At 41.5% G+C, this 19,593-nt stretch overlaps 1 protein-coding gene across 2 annotated transcripts in view; it reads left to right on the top strand.

The window, feature by feature from the left end:
* Positions 1-13,380, top strand: part of NPTN (neuroplastin) — a 55,806-nt gene extending 42,426 nt beyond the window's left edge. Inside the window, exons 4-9 of one of the 2 annotated variants that reach the window (XR_003436458.1) lie at positions 1,364-1,497; positions 3,626-3,899; positions 4,202-4,294; positions 10,871-10,892; positions 11,741-11,815; positions 12,354-13,380. Coding sequence is in view for 1 of the 2 variants with exons in the window: in XM_027123557.1 (XP_026979358.1) it covers positions 1,364-1,497; positions 3,626-3,899; positions 10,871-10,892; positions 11,741-11,801 (491 nt within the window). In the remaining variant the exon portion in view is untranslated. The remainder of the gene's footprint in view (positions 1-1,363; positions 1,498-3,625; positions 3,900-4,201; positions 4,295-10,870; positions 10,893-11,740; positions 11,816-12,353) is intronic. The other variant, XM_027123557.1, reaches the window with a different exon arrangement.
* Positions 13,381-19,593: the final 6,213 nt, after the last annotated feature.

Genomic DNA, 19,593 nt, shown 5'->3' with positions numbered 1-19,593 from the left:
AAACAGATATTTCCTTTATAATGTCCTATCTAGAAAACACCTCATGCTGAGTAGTACTGCAGGCCTTAGTTTGGCAGGTTGTGGAAATGGCTTGGGGCCTTGCTCATTCTTTTCCTATCCAGGTGCCTCAGGAGGTGGTCTGGGAAGCACAGTCTGGGAGTAGCAGGATGTTGGATTATTTTTAAGCCAAGAAAAGCCAAGCCAGTCAGAAGGGAAACATGGGGTCAGCCCATGATATAATACAATTGTACAGGCTTTTACAGTCTCAAAATGAATATTTTGACATCTATCTATGCAAGACACTGGATATAGGCAGCGGCTAGAAATAACTCCATTTGATAATGGAGTATAGAGTTCAAGCACAGAATAATTAAATAACCAGCAAAACTGGAATTTGGACCAGGCCTATTGATTCTCCTTCCCATCTTCGCCAGCAAAGTGACGTCTGGCCTACTTTGAGTTTTATTGCTTTTGGAGTTTTATTGCTTTTGGATTAGTATAACTGATGCGGTAAGGTGGAAAATACAGTTAAGATCAAAGAAGGCCAAATTCAAAGAATTAGCCCCTATCTCAGGCTAATTGGATCCTTGAAACTTACCTAATATTTAAACCACAGGTGCTGTTTATTTCTTTCTAAGTTATCCCTAAAAGCAGAGAAAATCAGCAGCTTCTGGCATGTCTAGAAATTCCCCTAAGATTGGGTTCATTGAGATGACTGCAAATCAGGTGTATAAATCAGATTCTTAAGCCGTTAATAAAATCTCTTGGGACGCTGGTTGAATTTCCTGTTCATTTCTTTCTTCCCTTGTGAAGACCAATTTGCTTCATTCCCTCTTTTCTGGGAGAGGCTTGGCCATTGATACTCATCACCTAGCTTCTCCAAGCATTCATTGTTTTTATATACCTTGCAGTAGGACTTGATTTTAGGTGTTTGATCTCAGGGATCTCTCATTTCCTTAAGGGAATATATGGCATTTGATACAATACATAATTATTGCTAATGTAGGTGTATTAAGAAAAAACCATGACTGGCAGAGAAGGTAATAGCTTCTGTTTGCATTTTCTTTAAAGGATGGCTTAATTTATGCAGTTGCACCTGTGCTCTCTTCCAGTAGGTTGGAGAACCACCTGTATTATTAGTAGAACTTCGCATATAGTAATCCTGGTGTCTGCTTTGGTGGGTGGGAGGTTAGGGCAAGGGAGTGGTTCCATTGCTGTGTTCTGACCTGAAATGCATGTTATCAAAGCTGAATATGAGAGTGGGTCAAAGGAGAAGCAGGGCTCTGAGCCAATAGTTGGGGCCTTTTGTATCCTGTTCAGCTTATGCTCCCATGGTAACTGTATTCAACACTCTTTCTCACAGCTGCTCCTGACATCACTGGCCATAAACGGAGTGAGAACAAGAATGAAGGGCAGGATGCCATGATGTACTGCAAGTCAGTTGGCTACCCCCACCCAGAGTGGATCTGGCGCAAGAAGGAGAACGGTATGCCCATGGTGAGTACGAGGCAGCCCTGGTTCTCTATACGTGGGTCTCTGTGGTTGCTGGAGTTTCTCCTGGGGAGTTCTAGACATCTGGACTAGTTTCTGCAACCTGCCATACTGGCTGCCGTGGCTTGGGTCACCCTTTCTAGAGTCTTGGTGGTTACATCATGAATCTGGAAGTCATTGGCAGTTTCTGACCAGCATGGAACCCCTGTACGTGATTTGTTAAAGCTGTCTGTCTGGTAAAGGATTTGGCTGTTTACCTTCAAGATAAGACACCAAGAAGAGCTAACCCCAATCTTAAAATTTTACTGTTATTCTAGTACATTTATCCCAAAGAAAATATTGCTCATAAAGTGGTCTTAATGTACTTTTCTTGTTTTTTTGGGAAGGCAAGGCAGTGAGAGCAATTAATAGTATATTCCTGGAACACATGAAATAGTGATTAGGAATTGAGACAATCTAAGGAGGCCCATGGGCAGCCTTAGACATTGGAAATCTGACAGTATCTGCTGCAGAAAAGGTCAAAGAAAACATCTTTTCCAATCTGTGGGATGATTCTTGATGGTATGGGAGAGTCAAACCTTTCGACTCTCACTTTCTGATTAATGCTTGACCGGTCTCCTATTCTATAGAGGGGCTGTCATACATTCTTCCCCAGGCTTTGTATGCCTAGCAGTCTACTTTTCAGGCATCCTCTTTGACTGCCAGTCTTCAGAATCAGAAGGGACCCTAGAGATCATTTAATCCAGCTTCTTTGGGAAGGTTATACATATTAACCAAGGTAAATTAGTGGCAAGACCACGGAAGTTTCTTGCATATGACGGTATTTTTAAAATACCCTTTGAAGGCTTGTGGACCAAAGGTCACACTCACTAATCACCTCAGGTCATAAGTGAAAAACATGGAATTAGTGAGTGAGTAGAGCAGGAGTTAGAGAAGTTGGCAGCTTTTCAAGTCCTAGGGTTGAAGCTTCACAGAATAACTAATTTTGAAGGCTGTGAGTTTCCCATTCCAGTCATACCCACACTCAAACACAGACATGATTTATGCTATAGCTAGACATCATTCTGGGGATTATCTTTGCCTTTCCTCTCTACTATTTCTGATTATCCTTTAGTTGCTGCATAAGAACTGACACATGAGTCAGATTTTTCCTCTGCTAGTAGCCCATGAGATCAGTGCTGCAAACCTGTCCCAGCTCCACCCAAACCCCTGGTCATACTCTCACCTCTGCCTTCCCACACGTGCCTGGAGCACTCCTGTCTTGCTTGAGCAGCTCTCCTCCCCCACAGCCTAGTTCAAATGTTAGCTTTTCTCCAACTTTCCCTGACTCTTTCCAGCAGTGTCCACTCCCTCGGTGCAATGTGGCTCTATACGTACCCTCTGTTGGGGCTTCTTACACGTCCCTTTAACCATCCCTTTGGGGGTCTGGTTCCCTCTTGAGGTCAATCTCCATGTTCATTTTTGTGTCATGCTTTTCCATTTCTATCTCACCTTCCCCTTAGGTAGGATATAAAACATGTTACATGCTAATGTAAATATCTGTTGACTGATTGAATAAACTTTCCTTTAACCCTGTAATTCTGAAAGGAAGTGGAAGTTACGAATTTTCCCCACTCTGACCAGGAGCAAGTTCTTAACATTGTTTCTAGAGGAAGTTTAGGGAGACTTTGCAGAATTCACCAAGCGTGAAGTAGATATGCTGACTCTGAAGGCATCAGATAGGCCTGATGTTACGAGATACATGCCTGACCATGGAGCTCACACCCCTTCTCCATCCTCTGCCTGGTTACGGTTTCTTACCTGGTGTTTGGAGCAGCATCTTCTAAATTGAGTTGGTCTTTTCTGGGTCTACAGGGTAGGACCTCCCTTCACTTCATACAAGTTGGAGAAGTCCAGAGGACCAACAGCAGGGAAGACTTTTACCCTGGCTCTGCTAGAAGATTGTTGACTGGTTGTTGAGATTGAAGGGCAGTCAGTGATCAAGTACTCAAAGTCCCTTGGACAAAGATGGTACTAGACACTGCTCCCTGATCCCGTCCAGTGTCTTGCTAAGGATGTTAGTGTTGCCCTGTATTGGGCACTAATTCACCTACTCTGATCTTTGTGTGTTATCACTTTATCTGCTTCTGAGCAGGAGATTGTCAATACCTCTGGCCGCTTCATCATCATCAATAGGGAGAATTACACTGAGCTGAGCATCACAAACCTGCAGATCACAGAAGATCCTGGCGAGTATGAATGTAATGCTACCAACTCCATTGGCTCTGCCTCCGTTGTCACCATCCTCAGGGTACGGAGCCACCTGGCCCCACTCTGGCCCTTCCTGGGAATTCTGGCGGAAATCATCATCCTTGTGGTGATCATTGTTGTGTATGAAAAGAGGAAGAGGCCAGATGAAGTTCCTGACGGTAAGAACATCCCTACAAAATAGCTGTGCTGTTGGGGCTGGTTTCCAAGCCGTGGGGTGGTTTCCAAGCACCCAAAGAGGACTATAAGAATGTTGGGATTCAGTCCCAAAAGGAGAGAAGGAAAAAGTCTTATACTGGTTCCTCACCCCCTACCCCTAAGATTAGCCACCTTGAGCTATAATTATTAGCTCTGTTCTCCATGTGGGTGTTCTCCAACCCCAGTCCCATCTGCCCTTCAGGCCCCTTGTGGGGAATGGGCAGTTGTCAGTCTCTTTGTTCAGCTCTGTCCTCCTTCAATACAGATCATCAGGCAGATTGAGCTTGAGGAGAATCCAAGTCAAGCCTAGAAGCCACCCCAAGATCGCAGGCCACCTGGCCTTTCAGGCAGATTTAAGGTATCTAATTGGTTGTCACATGGTTGCCTGGTATAGCCCCTGTAGGTAACTGCCCTAGTCCAGTCAGACTGTTATTGGGAAAAGCCATTGGAACAAGCCACTTTTTGGTTCCCTTGGTTGGTCCCTTCAGAAGGTTTTCAAGGTTTGTGGTGAAGCAGGCCCCTGCCATTTGGCTTTTTTGTCTGTCTCACAGACAAGAATGGTGGAGAGCATCTGATGCATTACCATCCCCAGTTTAAGACAGATAGCTAAGTAGTAACACCTGGAGTCCCTGCCTGACGTGGCACCCTCAAGCTGGCCCAGCGTCCCAGAAGGGAGTGGATAATAGCAGCAGAACCAAAGCCAATTGTTAGGCATTGGAAAGAATAAGAATCTTAGATGGTTAGACATGCTTAGAGTCAGAAAAGGTCCTGGAAGTTATGTTTTTTGTTATGGATGTTCTATTTCTAACCCTGTGATTATAATGTGGGGGGGACTACTGATGGAGACTTGCACCAGTAGTACTTCAGATTCCTCACTAGCTCCTCAGCCCCATCCTCTTACCCTATAATAGCATCAGCGAAAACAAATTAATTGGCCAGCCAACTATCACCACCACTTGCCTGTCACTGATTGGACTGGAAGGGTATGCACGTAAACTCAGTGCCTTGGGTGATGGGGAGGATGCCAACTCTAGTCTGACTGTTCTGGGCCTGTGCTTGTGCACTGTGGTGCTGTACCCTGCCCCAGAGAGCTGTCTGTGTCCCTGTGGCTGGCCAGGACCCAGTGCCAGCCATGTGTGTCAGCAGAGAATGCTAAGGGAGGTCTGGTGCTCCCTCAGGAAGAGCGCAGCCCTGAAGGCATGCCAGTGGCTCCAGAGTCTCTGGAAGGACATGTTTGAGAGCAGCAGCCACCTCCCCTTCTTTTCCTTTCTTCTCAGCAGCTCCTAAGTCTCTCTGCCTGCACTAGGTAGAGCGAGTATTGTAGTGAGGCTGGTGAAAAGGTTATTTGGTGACACTAGCGATGTATGTGGGGAGACTTGGTGGACTTCCATCCAAATGTACATTCACCAGTGAACTAGATGGAGGAATGGGATGGACGTCAGCTGGAAGCAGATGGGCCTTTGTAAATACGTGGGCTTGTGCCCTGCAACATAAGAGTGTCCTGGGATTTTTACTTTCTTTCTCCTGGGTCCACAGAACTGCTATTCTATGAATCAAAAGTGCTTTCTTAGGATTTTCATATATGCATAATGCTTTTCTCTCTAAATTTCTCTTTCTTGTTGCAAATTAGGACTTCCAAGGCTGAGTACCTATGTCTAGATCTGAGAGTAGAGGGGGAGAGTTGCCTGTCAGTGTGTTTTCAGCATTGGCTTATTAGGAGCAGTCATGCCTCACTCCTGAAAAGGGCTGAATGCTTTTGCTTTGCTAAATATCGCCTTTCTCAGCTTTCCCTTTGGAAAAATTGAGATGCAAAAAGTCAATAGGAAAAGGTAAAAATGGGCTTCAAAACCTGACTCTTTACTTTAAGACAAGGCTGGCTGCCCCTCTCTTGGCAGAGTGACACATTGGCTTAGACTGTCCCTGTTGGAGGTTCCTGTTGTCTTTGCAGGAAGCCGTTTCACTTACCAGGTTGCTATCCCAGCATATGTGGAAGAGACCGTCAGGTTAGATTTGAGGAATGGTTAGTATTGGTTCTATCTGACAAGTGCAGGCACCTGCCCAGGGAAAGCAGCTTTTTTTTTTTTTAAGAGCTCCATGGCTGTTGAACACAAATGGGGACGAGTTATACAAGACACCTGTGGCCAGCAAATCTGAACAGCTTCCTGGAGGGAAAATACTCTTTTAAGATAAATTATTATAGGCAGTGAATGAATCCTATGTAAAAGAGATGACTGCAGGGTAAGTGCAAAGTAAAACCTTCTTGCTCTAGTGTCTTAGAAGAATACTGTAATGCAAGCAGCTTTTACTTTGTTGTTATTATTGAATTGGGGCAAAAAATCTGGGATGCTGGAATTATTGCAATGTTTGCCTTCTCTCTGTTCCCCTCCTGACAGCCAGCACTGTCCAGGCTCCATTCTCTATCACATGCCCTTGCTTGAGCATTTCCATCCCATAGTTTCCTTCTTTGTCTTTCTGCCTCTTTTTCTCAGACTCCTCCCTAGTCCTGCCCTCCCCTTTTTTCTTCTCTCCTGGAAGTAATTTTTTTGAAAATTTGATTGTTCCTCCGTGAGTTTTCCTTATGCCGTATCTTTTTCTTCTTTAGCCAGTTTCCCCTCAACTCCTGTGCAATTCACAAGAGCAAACTCACTTCATATGCTTTCCTCCCATATGCCCTTCTTCAAATTTACATATAGATATATGCATACGCTCCTTTTTGGAATGAATGAGCAGGTACCTTATACAGATTTGGGGTTTTAGGGGTGATGAATTTTTACCTGTCAGACAACCGTTCGTAATTCTGTGTTGACTTATTTATACCATTGTGAAAATTGATTTTTTAAAAAAATAAGCCTGACATGCTTCTTCTCTGCCAAATGAATACACTATTATCAAGATACAGCAGTGATTTATTTCTGACTCACTGGACCTTTTTTTATATGAAAAAAGTTCATATAAAACTCATAGTATTCATATTTGGGCAGTCTGTGAGTTTTTGGTAACTCGGTGCTGTACTAGAAAAGCACTAAGGGAACAATACAAAAGTATAAAAACACAAATTTAAACTTATATAGTTTAGCCTGAGTATGTTTCACTAGAAGAGCAAATATTGCTTTAGATTTCTCACATAGAAAATACTTAGGGTTAAGGTTTTAGCTGCTTCCAGGGGGTAAAAAAGGCCCATGACTTTTTGTCTACTGGAGTATACTCAGGACATTTTGTAAGTGAAACTTACATCTAAATCCCTTTCAGTCACTGTTACAGTGTCTTTGAGGACTGGTGCCCCAGTGGGTTGTCTTGTAGGTAGATTATCTGCATATCACCTTTAACCTTCAATGTTTTTAGTAACAGGTGAATTGTGGAGCCAAGTAAGGGCTTTGTTTTTTCAGTTTACTCACCTTCTGACTACATTCTCTGGAAATGTTAAATGATAATTCTCTAAAAAGACGAGATACAACTAGCATCCCTCTAGCCTTCCATCTACCTTACAGCTGGACGTATGTTTGGAGCTCACCTTGTGTGTTGGTTCCCTGCTGACTGAACCCAGAGAGTGATTAGTGTGCCTCTCGGGAGTGAACCTGCTTAGTTGCTGGGGCCTTCAGTTCTGCTGCACATTTTACTGACCTCGATTGAAAACAGTAGGAGCTGATTTAAGAGAAGTGCTGGCATCAAAAAGAGTTTTCCATTATCACGTTAGGGAGATAATTTTATAAGCAAGTATAGGCACTCTTCCTTTAAGTTACTGGTATAAAAGATACTTGAGGTTTTGTGGGAACCATTTTTAGTGGCTGTGATGTATCCAAACTCTTTTTAACACTTTAGAATTAAGAGCTAGTCTAATGTTCCAAAATCAGTTAAATGGTCAAAACATTGGTAGCATATGAAGCTTTACAAGAGGACAGGAATGTTGGAAAAGGAATGTGACTTTTAAAAATGATATGTGAAACACATGTGTTGTCTCTTAACCAGGGGTCATCTGGGTCAGTAACAAGCTACCTTAGGAAGAAAATACAATAGGACTGAATAAGGAAGGAAATTGAAAATAATTGTTACTCTCTTTTGGGTTTAATGCTGCTCTGCTGAGATCAGGCAAAATTTAAGTGGGTTTAGAAACCATAAATCCTCATCCTCAGTGAGATGAAGGCAGTGAAAAAGGAGCTTTGACCAGACAGTCAACTTACTTTGACATTAAAGCCATCTTTTTGGAGGTGGTATTGTATCAGGTAATCTGTTATTTACTAGGCATTGCAGAGCACCCTTCCAGATTCTGAGGCGATGTAGGGGAATGAGGGCTCTAAGTGCATTCGGTTGGGAAGACAACATTCAGCTGAATGAATCAGTGTGTGCAACAGGTCCACCAGGAACTTCACTCATAAGATGGATTCCAGAAGCATCTTGTTTCCACTCTCCCCCAGCCCTCTTCCTCTCATCTAGTCAGTGGCTGTGAGTAATACCCAGCTGGAGAGAACAGTCATTGTTTAAGCGGCTGTCTTTTGCCCTGAGGGTTTGGGGGTATGTTGATATTTGTCGGTTACTATGACTTCTTTTTTTTCCCCCCTCAATTGCATCAAACCCTTAAAACATGGTGGTAAGTGAGCGATATGCATGCTTTTGGAGTTTGTTTAATCTCCGCTTCAGTCTATACGATGCACAGTTCATAATGTTAACACTTTTCTTCAAGTTTACTTCATTCACTTTCACAACTAATTTGGATTTCAGTTTGCTGTTTAATCCTCATTTACTTTCATTTTCTTACCTTTTATCTGTAGTTCTGTTCTTTCCCTCTCTCCTGATTTCCTTGTTAGAGGTCCAGTTGTTGTTTTTGTTTGACCTGTAAAGGGAGAGTGGTGCTGCAGATAGTGATTCAGTCCAGGAAAGTGGGAGACTTGAGGCTCTTTTCTTTGTTCCTTATAAATGTGGAAGTGGATTTGGGGAGAGAGATGAAGGGGCTCGTGAGACGTAGGCACAAATGTGAACAGCAACTGCTCCCACTTGCAGGCATGGCAGCTACACCAGAGCCACTGTTGCTAAAACCCCTCATGCAGCCCTTTGCACGTTATCACCTTGTTGGGCTGGAAAATGACGTTATTAGTCAGACACCAGGGCATACATATATCCCAATTACTGAAGAAAGAAAAGCTCATGGTGTGAAGTGCTTGGGTTAGTGCTGAAGTGTCACGCTTTGAAAAGATTAGCTTGGCCATCGCGATTCCCTCTCCCCTTTTTTTCTCTTAAAATTGGGAGTAGATTGGTGATATTCTTGAATCAGCTACCTTGCTTTAGAATTTTGTGTTTTCGGGTGCACAGCCAGAGCACTAAAAATATTTTAAGTTTGCTCCTGTGTCCTTTCCTGTAAGTCCCAGAAGTGCTTAGTTCCTAGCATGTAGCTGAGCTGGTTTGGCCAGGATGCTGAGAGCGTTAGGGTGTTGTGGTGAGGGAGGATCTAGGCTGGGCTCGTGGGTCTCAGTACCTGGTATGTCTTTGTATATCTCCACTGTATACACAGTACACAGATGTCTTGGGTGTCTGAGTCTTAAGTTTGTTCTCTGTACTGTTCGATAGTGTACTATTGTTAGTAGTAGAATCCTGTGGACACTGGTGTGTTGCTAGCCTATTGTTCTGGCTAAGTCACTGGTTTGTGGTTAGTTTTGTTTCTGTTTTGTTTTGTTTTCTTTTTTTTGAAATCTTTTTTTGCTCCAGTCACTGTGTGTGCTGGCGGTGGCTTTGCCTCTCCGTTGCCTCAAAGGAACAGGTGGAGCAATGTCTCCCTCTGACAGACATTACTCCTGACGTGTGCTCCTGCAGATGCCTACACTGAGACTGTAATCTCCATAACTGCTTCATGTGCACCAAGCCCCCTTGTGGAATCCTGCTGAGAGTTTTTCTAGAAGCCTTCAGTTCTAAATCATTTAGTCTACCTGACGTTTGTAAAATAAAAAGAAACTAAGAGCACTTAACTTGCTTTTCCCCACCTTTGTGGGCCTTAAAAAAAAATCTGTGTGTGTGTGTGTGTACACACACACACACACACACACACACACACACATACATATCCCTGGTTAAAGGGGACCAAGTTGCCCTTAGTTGAAACAGGAAGGAAAAACTTACAAATCAGAATCAGAAAATACCAATTTAAGAAGGCACCTAAACTCAGATAATGTAAGCTTTTCGATTAAAAAGAAAAAAGATAACTCATGGCTCATCTGGGTTTGGGTTCTGGTTTTGGCCAGGGCACAAGAGTGAGCCAGTTTTTCTATCTGAAGTCTATTCTAGAGGGATGTCAGCACCATTCAGCTTTCCCTGGTCTGTCACAGAACATCCTCTGGTCTACCTACACTTGTTGCTGGCATAGCCTAGCCTGTCTGACCCAGTATTAGGTTGAACCATTGTGGCTTCCTCTATCTCATTCTCCAGACTAAAGACTCTCCTAAAGATAACAAAACAGCAAGAACAGTGTCCTTTGGGGAAGTGAGGATGTGTGTAAACATATAGATTACACATCCATCTGCATTGCAGGATTGAGCCAAAACTATACATGCATTCACCACAAGAAAACAAACAGCAGGATTTTACAACTGAAATGTTGGTTTGTCTTCTCATCTACTTAAGAGTGAACCACTGGAACTTGGGGACAAGATGAGTATAATGATATTGCAGCCTATCTGTCCGCTACAGTTGCAGTTTTTCATGACAAGCATTCAAAGTGTTAACTAAAATCATTGAAACAACATACCTGCCATTAAAAACCTGAATCTAGAAATAATAACTCCATGAGTGTTTTGCACCTCCAGATGGAATGGCCTTGAATAAATGCTATGAATAGCCATGTTTGCCACTTGCCGTTTGCTGTTCTGTTAATCCCTGTGCAGAGTCTCACAATTTTCTCCCTTCTTCTTCTGTCTCTCAATGGATTATTAAAACCTGAACACCTGTGTAGACGATGAACCAGCTGGGCCAATGTAAGTAGTTTATTCGACATTGATTCAGTAGTTTCTGGTTGGGTTATTATGTATTTGCCGTTTAATCAAAGGGCTAGCTAAGATTGTAGGGGAAGACAGTGAGTGGAAACAGTGTTGCAGTGTAGACTTCTTAGCCAGACATGGAGTCGACTGAGAGTTGACTGATTGCCATTTGATTCCCAGGACAGGCAGTACAGTTTTTTTAGTAGCAATACAAAGTGGAATACCATGCAAAAAAAATGTTTAAAATTTTGCACACCCCATATGTTTAAATTGATAATGTGGGGTAAATCACCAGTATATCTGAGACTTCAGGTTTTGTTAAAGTTAATTTCAAGCTCGACTGTAGCATGGATAAACTGCCTGGCTCCATTAAATTGCGTGTATCCAAGAGACAAAATTGCAAATTTTGAATCAATCCAAGATTAGCAGAATCTCCTAGAGTTGGGGACTAAGTCAGAGGCAGGCAAACAGTGGCCAAATTATTAAGTGCCAGAGGGCACAGCACTGCCTGTATATAATTGAGTATCTTTTATCATTTGAGAAGAGACAGTGGTGTTGAGTAGAGAAAAAACTACTATTTCACCTTTATAGTAATTATAGTTTACAAGTCAAAGGGAAAGTTACCGGTATATTGTCTGCCTTGGGAGTCAAAAGGATCTATTAATTTAAGGTATGTAGGCACTTTACACAGGAATATTAATTGTGTATTAATATTGTGCAATAAAACTTACTATACCAGGGATGGCAGTAAGTGGAAGACTCCCTGTATTTCCGTGTGTTATACTTTCAAAAGTTGCTACTGACCTTGAGTTTAAACTCTTGTAAATGCAATTTTTCCTCCAAAGGAAAACCAACTCTACCAACAATCACAAAGATAAAAACTTGCGCCAGAGAAACACAAATTAAGTACTACTTGTAACGTAAGTATGGCCTTCTTTAGAAATTTTAAAAAATTATATTCAAATGAATGTGCCTCTGTTGACCTTATTAAAAATTCTTCAGTAGTTGGTGTTATGTTGCAAGATCCTTTAGTTGATTTCAAGAGCAGCCAATACTGGTGGAACAAGTTGTCTGTCCAGTGTAGCAGCTGGAAAGGAAGATTTTCAGCTGAGCTCTTTCACTTATTTACATAAATGCTTTTCAGAGTATGTATGATGTTTCAAAACATCACTTTACCACTTTACTTACATCTTTAAAAAGAGGTAAAAGTGAAATTGTCACCTTAGGTGGATTATTCTGAGGCCAGTTGGTCCCACTTTGCTTCTGAGGGCAAGGCAAGAATGGTGGCCAGGGACAGCTGGGCTGGAGTACCTTCTGGTTAGGCACGTGGAGATCTGAATTCCTCACCGCATCCCTGAGCATGCTGTTTGAACCAAAGCTTTGTTTTATAGGCACTTGGTGTAGTCTTAAGTAATAGTGCATATTCTCTTTTAATTTCTAAATACTCTTCCTTCACAGATCCTTAGGTTCCTGAAACTGGTGGCAACATGACCTGCTAAATTTTCTGCTTGTACCTCTTTGGTTCTTTCCCTTTCAAGTGAGCAGCACCATGATGACTGTCTAAAGCATGCCTTATTTAGCCTCTCCTGTAAGGGTGACCTAGCCAGGTACATTTTAAACAATGCTTCAGTGTAGAAGGTGTAAACTATTTTGGGCTTGATGTGCTGTGAATGTTGCTTTTTTTTTTCCCCCTTTGGTAGAATATTTAAATAGAAGTAAAAAGGTCCTCTGAGGATCAGATCATGCATGCACCGTTTTTTACTTAATGCAGCTGTTAAATTGGCAAAGCTCTAAAATGCACTGCTGCCATCTAGTGACACATTTTTGTAAAGTACAGCAAAACCTACAGATATATACAGTATATAAATATATATATATATTTATATTTTTGGGGTGGGAGAAATCCAAAATAAAATAAATGCTTGTTTCATTTTTAAGCTGCTGATACTCATTCCTTACTGTATGTTGTCAGATGAGGAAACTGTTCAGTTCTGGTACATAAAGATGAGTAATATAAACTGAAATCTATAATTTTAAGGGCTTAACCTATGACTTTGATAAGAAGCTGGAACAGTCCACTGAATGGATGTAATGAACTGCAGTATATATGTATGATTGCTTTTTAAGTGATTATTTTTTCTTTTGTTAAATCATGTAAATTCTTAGATCCTTTTGCACTGATGTGTTGAACCTGATTGTACATTCAATTAAGGCAAACTTTTATAATTTACCTTTTGTTTTCAATGACCTTGAAATGTTACAGCATGGTATTCTATGCAACTAGTTATACTTTGAGGTTGACACTGTATTTTTTCATTGATTGAGTGTAGATTTTCACACCCGGCAGGGTTCTCACACGGTGCGTAATGGTAGATGCATGTACTTGTGTTTTGTGTAATTGTTGAAGTGCAATGATGTATAAAAAAGTGGATTCACCTGTTTTTAAAAATAAAACTGATAAAAGGTGTTGGAATAATACTCTTTATTCTAGTATCTTCTCTAGTCTTAGGAGGAAGCATTTTTTCCATTGCACTGAAGTTCCTCAGTTCTGTATGTATATAGAATGTTAGTTGCTCAGCTCTGTCAGCTTTTTTAGTTCCTTTTCCACCTCTTCCACAAATGCTGGGAAATTCTGATCCATGAGGCACAAGCGTAGAAAGGGGCCTAACTCTTCCGTGTTCCATGCAGATTGTTCATAGACCACGGGCAGCTCCTCTGATGCCAGGAGAGACTGTGGGGATTCCAGAAGAGTAGTTTATTAGAGATTACAGGAGAAAGCAACAGCCTGAATAATAGAACACAAACTTTGCCTTAAGGAAAGATTTGGGAAATAGACACCAAAAATTAGTGTTAATTAGCTTTGCAGAGTTCCTTTACATAATGTTTCTAAATATACAAAGTGAGATAAACTTGTATCCTTAGGTATTTCAAGTATATTAATGAAACGATTTGCAAAGTTAAGATTCTGCTTCAGTGAAGAGTATGGTGCTAATAAGTTTGTGGACTGATAAAGCCTGTTGATGAATGGACGCCACTAACTTAGTTCATCCTTCCCACCTTATAGGTGGAAAAATGGGTGTGAGCAGTTCATCATATGGAAACTGGGTTCTGAATGTAATACAGAGAGGTCACAAACTGACCATCCCAAGGACACAATTATCTCGCTTTTTCTGGTCCTATCCATGAAGCTTGACAAGTAGAGGCATGTATCCATCACCACAATCAAGACAGAACATTTCCACCACCCCCAGGAAGTCCCTCATGCTACCTGCTCTTGTCAGACCCTCAACCCTTGGCAACCATGATCTGTTTTCCATACCTTATAGTTTTGCCTTTTCCAGAACGTCATATATGTGTGTTTTTCACATGCTATTTGACATTTGTATGCCTTCTTTGGTAACTTGTATTTTAACACCATTTGACTAAGCTGCCAATATTTAAATATTAGGAGAGTTCAAATAAAAGTCTGACTGAGCTTGGCTATTTGGAAGATAAGGTGACATTGGATCCACAGTCCCACGTGACGAAGATGGCTCCAGCTCTGCACGTGGTTCAATTACGTCTGGGCCTTTGACTCAGCCTTCTTATTCTCTCCTCATGTTAATTCTACTTAGGTAGGTGGTTTTCTACCCTTTCCATGGCATGGTTTGGTATATATGTATACAACTGACATTTCTCTAAGAACTATCTATAATAGAAATTGATTTTTCTAAATTAAAACCAGACTGTATCTAAAAGGTAGAAAGAAGAAAATGAAAGTAAAATGGAGCCCTGTTCTCCAGTGAGAGCCACTGTTAACATGTTAGTGTATCTCCTTCCAAACTTACGTTGTGCTTTTACTACAAAAATCATGCATGCTATTTTGTAGCCTTTAAAAAACAATGTTCTATGAATATCTTTCCTTGTCAACAGATATAGACATCACTTTTAATGACTACATTTTTATCCTGCCTATGGTTATAGCACTCTTTAACCACTCAGTATCCTATTAGTGAATAATTACGTTTCCAGTTTTACTATAAAAAAACACTGAAAAACATCCTTGTATGTATATTTGTGTAGATGAAATCGTATTATAGGTAATAAGATATAAAGTTAAATTTTATCTATATTGCTGAGTTGCTTTCAAAGAGTTTTACCAAACTTAAAGAACAACTTGTCTAGAAGGTTAGAGCAAACAAGTAACATATTTGAGCTCCCAGCCTGGTGCTTTTTCTTCTTTATACATGGTTCTTCTATATGATGTAAATAAACTGGGCTGAGGTACACCTTTTATAGCAACTGATACTTCCTGAATAAGGACATCACACACTGCCTTGCTCATGAATTTTTTTCTGTGGCTCAGCCACTGTAACCCCAGTGCAGATATGAGGCTACAAACTGGGCACTATAACGTCTGCCCTGTGATTGTCCATTTATTTTGAGTGAGTGGTGAGCCAGATGGAGAAAACACCTGTTTCTTATACCACTGTTAGCACAGTTTAATAGATAAAGAGGAAATTCATCCTTGAATATTGAATTCCATGCAGAACTCTGTGGAAAGCATAGGCTGAGAGCCTGTGCTGTCAAGCACAGCAGGGAATGCAGTGAGGAGGAGACCACCTTCAGGAGCTCCAGCAGACCAGGCCTCAGGAACCCTGAGCCTGAATGAATAGTTCTGCAGGAGTCTGTGGTAACAGCAGACTGCAAGGGGAGAGGGCATGTCTGAAAGCAGTTCTGTGGTAACAGAGTTGAATCCTCCCGGGTCTCCACACATCCTTAGCTGAGATCCTCACACTGAGTATCTGCCCCTACAGAAACTATCTTGATATGACTCCGAATTCATATTGATATCTATCTTAGAAGAGTTTCCAAATTTCGTTTCCAAAATTAAATTGGAATTCTTACCTGTATTCCTCTTTCTGGGATAGGTGGTGAATAAATTCTTTATCTCACACATTTAAAGGCTAACACTATAGGCCACTCTTCATCTTTTATTTCCTCAGGAGAATAGTTCTTCAGTATGTGTCATCGTGTTTAATCTTACAACAAGGGTAGGTGGAGATGGCCTGTCTCTGTCTTTACCATCTTCTATAGCAACACTTTAAGTTACTGTTCTAGAACAATGGATTGAACAGAGGGATACAAATTCTTCAGGATCACTGTTTTTCCTGACATGAAAACTGAACATGGAAATAGGCCCTACCTGAGCTAACCAGGCCACTGAGGTCCTTCCTCTTGGAGTGCCTGTGCCAGCTGGTACCCACCGTTGCTGCTCCAGATTCTGGTGTGACTGCTTTCATGTTCAAAGAAAGAAAACATCAGTAAAAGTGGTAAGATCATTGTTGGTGTAGTCTGTCCTGGTTTAAGCTTGGCTATTACTTGATTTACCACAGTAGAGGTACACACAGAGTTTAAATCTGAGGCGCCTGCCCTTATGTTCCTTATGTCTGTTCCTTATGTCTCATAGGCTGGCAGTGCTTTTTCTTGCCTGACACCGTGGTGTACTTCTGTCTTCAGAGGCCCAGCCCAGGACCATGTGCTGGTACTGGAGGGCAGTGGACATTGCCCAGCTTCTGATAATCATGATTTGTCACCTTCTAAAAATTATTACTCAAGTAATACATGTTCACTGTGAAAAAGGGAAAAAACCCTATAGTTGCAAGATAATCTTACATTTTTAATAAAAGTTAAAAAAAATCTCATTTTAGACATTCTGAGGGAATGAGTTCTTCTGTTAGTAAAATTCCTAGATATCTTCATTCAACAATGTTTTGTGCCTACTGTGTACTAGACACTGGGGTGATAAAGGGAAGGGAGCCACAAAGAACAAGGTAGAGGTCCAGCCCTCAAGAACCTACAGCCCAGTAAGAACTTAGCAAGTCAGGAAGTGCTGGAATGGAGGTAAATATAAGACTTAAGGCTTAGAGTGGAGGGGAGTACAGGAGGGGTGTGTGCGCTAAGCATGAACGGTAGGAATGCTTTAGAGTCCAAGCTGCTTCAAAGGAACCTGCTATAGGAGGGTTTGTTCTCTAGCAGAACACACGGGATGTTTTCTAGGCAAACAGAGTGAATAAGGTATAGAAGGAGGCCTGGAGGCATAAGAGGCTCGGAGGGCTGCTTCTACCTAAAAGCACAAACTTTTCCAAGAGCCCCATCACTCCTCCTTCCTAGCCACATGTCTGCAGGCCTCGTTATGTTTTGGATATATGTGGTGCTTGTAGTGCTAATCTCCAGACAGTTGCGAGCTAGTGGTATCACTCAGGGAGAATCCAAGACCCTCCCTGGAAGGTGTCTCTATCAGCAGCATGTTCTGACTGCCAGAAGTAAATGTTCTACATGGAAGCTGACTGTTGCTAGTTAGTGCGTATTAGCAGAAATGCATATCTGGAAGCATCAAAAATGGGGTGGCAGGACAGAGAGGAAGGAAAGAACAAAGAGAAAAGAAAACTAGTCAAGAATACTAAAATAAAAATGAGCAAAAAGGTAAGGGACTTTAATGAGTCTAGAATCCTTAGGCAAGCCCCATTTCTCTATTTAGTTTCCTTATCTGGAAAAGTCAGACTCTAGTGTTTCTTCCAGCTCTGATATTTGATGTTTTCCTAGGAGACACATCAGTTCAGTTCACACTGTGTTTCAAACAACTGGGAAAGACATCAACCAAAATTCATATGCCATCCACACTGACCTATAGCCAAGTGCGATGGAAGCAGCTGAGGCTACTGGGGTGGCCCTAAGGATTGGACAGTCCTCTGCCCAAGTGCAGAGAGATGGAAGGTTCTGTCCACACAGGAATGAGCCCCTGGCTGCTTTCTGCTGGACTTCCTGTGCTAACAGAGGAAAGCGTTCACCTAGGAACTGCCCCCCTCTCTGAGTACACTGGGTTGCCTTAGAAGCCCTCAGGTTGAGAAATACCTGGTTAGGCCACAATTAGTAAAATTACAAGGCTGAGGAAAAGTAAAAAAATAAGAGCCAGGAAGTGACTCAAGAACTTGAAATAGAAAGACATGGAATTATCTCTATTTGCAAAGAAGAGAATAACTGTTTTAGACAAAAGAAAATATATAGGCCAGAGCTTGCACCTCTTGAATTGGATTCTGAAAAAGGGAGCATGATAGCAAATTTGCACAGCAGCAGCTAAGGGCACGCCTTAGGAGTTTTTGGCATTAGGAAGACTAGAATATTCTAGGTAGTGCTTCACAATGCCTGCATGCTGGTGAATTAACCCAGTAGCTTTATCTTGTCTCCTGCTCTGCAGCATCAGACACTCTGTCTTATCATGGCCCTATTGACTCATGAGTTCTTACCCTCAGTAATAACTGACTAGGATGCTCATTTGTTCATTTGCAAGGGAAGGCAGATCTGAAACGGTAACAGCACTGGCAGTAATAGTAATAATGGATCATGTTATTTAGGTATTTGCCAGATGTTGTCCTAGCTGCTTATAGACAATTTCAGTCTCACCATTTTACAGGTGAGTGACTTGCATGAGATCACGTAGCTACTAATAGGGCTAGGATTCAAACCTAGATCCATTTTGATTCCAAAGCCTGTGGTCTTTGCACAACACTGTGCCATCTCATCTACTCAGAACACCAAACTACAGATCAGAGGAAGACTTGAATATGGAATCAAGAAAAGACATGAAAGTTTTGTCATAAGCAAGAAAGTACCTTATAATAAGCCATTCCATCCCATTTGTAGAGAGGGGATTCTTAAAGAATACAGCAGCAGCTGATGAGGCAAAAATGTTTTAAACTAGATCCAGGGTTTGTAAAAAAAAAAAAAAAACCAGCTTTAGTGTTAAGACATGTTCACAACAAAAGTCATGCAGAAACAAATGAAGAAGAATTCTAAAACATCATCAAAATTTGATATGGCAGGGCTTCCCTGGTGGCGCAGTGGTTGAGAGTCCGCCTGCCGATGCAGGGGACATGGATTCGTGCCCGGTCCGGGAAGATCCCACATGCCGCGGAGCGGCTGGGCCCGTGAGCCATGGCCGCTGAGCCTGTGCTCCGCAATGGGAGAGGCCACAGCAGTGAGAGGCCCGCGTACCGCAAAAAAAAAAAAAAATTGATATGGCAAATTAAACATAGTCAAGAAGAAATCATACAGTACTTGTTTAAAGAAAAACACTTTATGATAAATAATGTAAATCTATGTTCACCCCAGATAAATTATGAAAAGAAAGTTGGTGTAAAGGTGAAATGTCTTGGCCCAGTGAGTTTAAGGGGAACTTCCAGGATGAAGTGATGGAAAGCCAGGTTTGGAAAATCATTACTCAAAATAGAAAATAAGAAAACCCAGCTTGAAACCAGAATTTCATCCCAGGAGCAGAGGTAGCTTATGCTAGCAGCATGTGGGACTATGCCAAAGAAATGCTAGAATATGTACCTCGAGGAGAAATTCTGTAATAAAGATTCCCAAACTTTTATCACAAGACTCCTTTACACTTACAAACGGCTTTTGTTTTGAGTTATATGTGATATTTATCTGTTAGAAATTAAAACAAAAATTTTAAATATTCATTTAAATCTTATAAAACCATTCTATGTTATATTAAAAGCATTTTAATGAAAACTATATTTCCTAACAAAAATATAATGACTTTTGCAAATCTCTTTAATATCTAACTGGACTCTCCTCCTATCCCCTTATGCACTCAATCTGCTGACACACGTTGTTCTGGTTGAAGTATATGAAGAAAATCTGGCTTCAC

Source organism: Aethalodelphis obliquidens, unplaced genomic scaffold (genome assembly GCF_003676395.1).
Source record: "Aethalodelphis obliquidens isolate GAN/ISIS:26980383/991018 unplaced genomic scaffold, ASM367639v1 scaffold26, whole genome shotgun sequence".
NCBI classification, from domain to species: Eukaryota; Metazoa; Chordata; class Mammalia; order Artiodactyla; family Delphinidae; genus Aethalodelphis; species Aethalodelphis obliquidens.
Note: the sequence above shows the minus strand (reverse complement) of the source record. Positions and strands in the feature narration are given on the sequence as shown.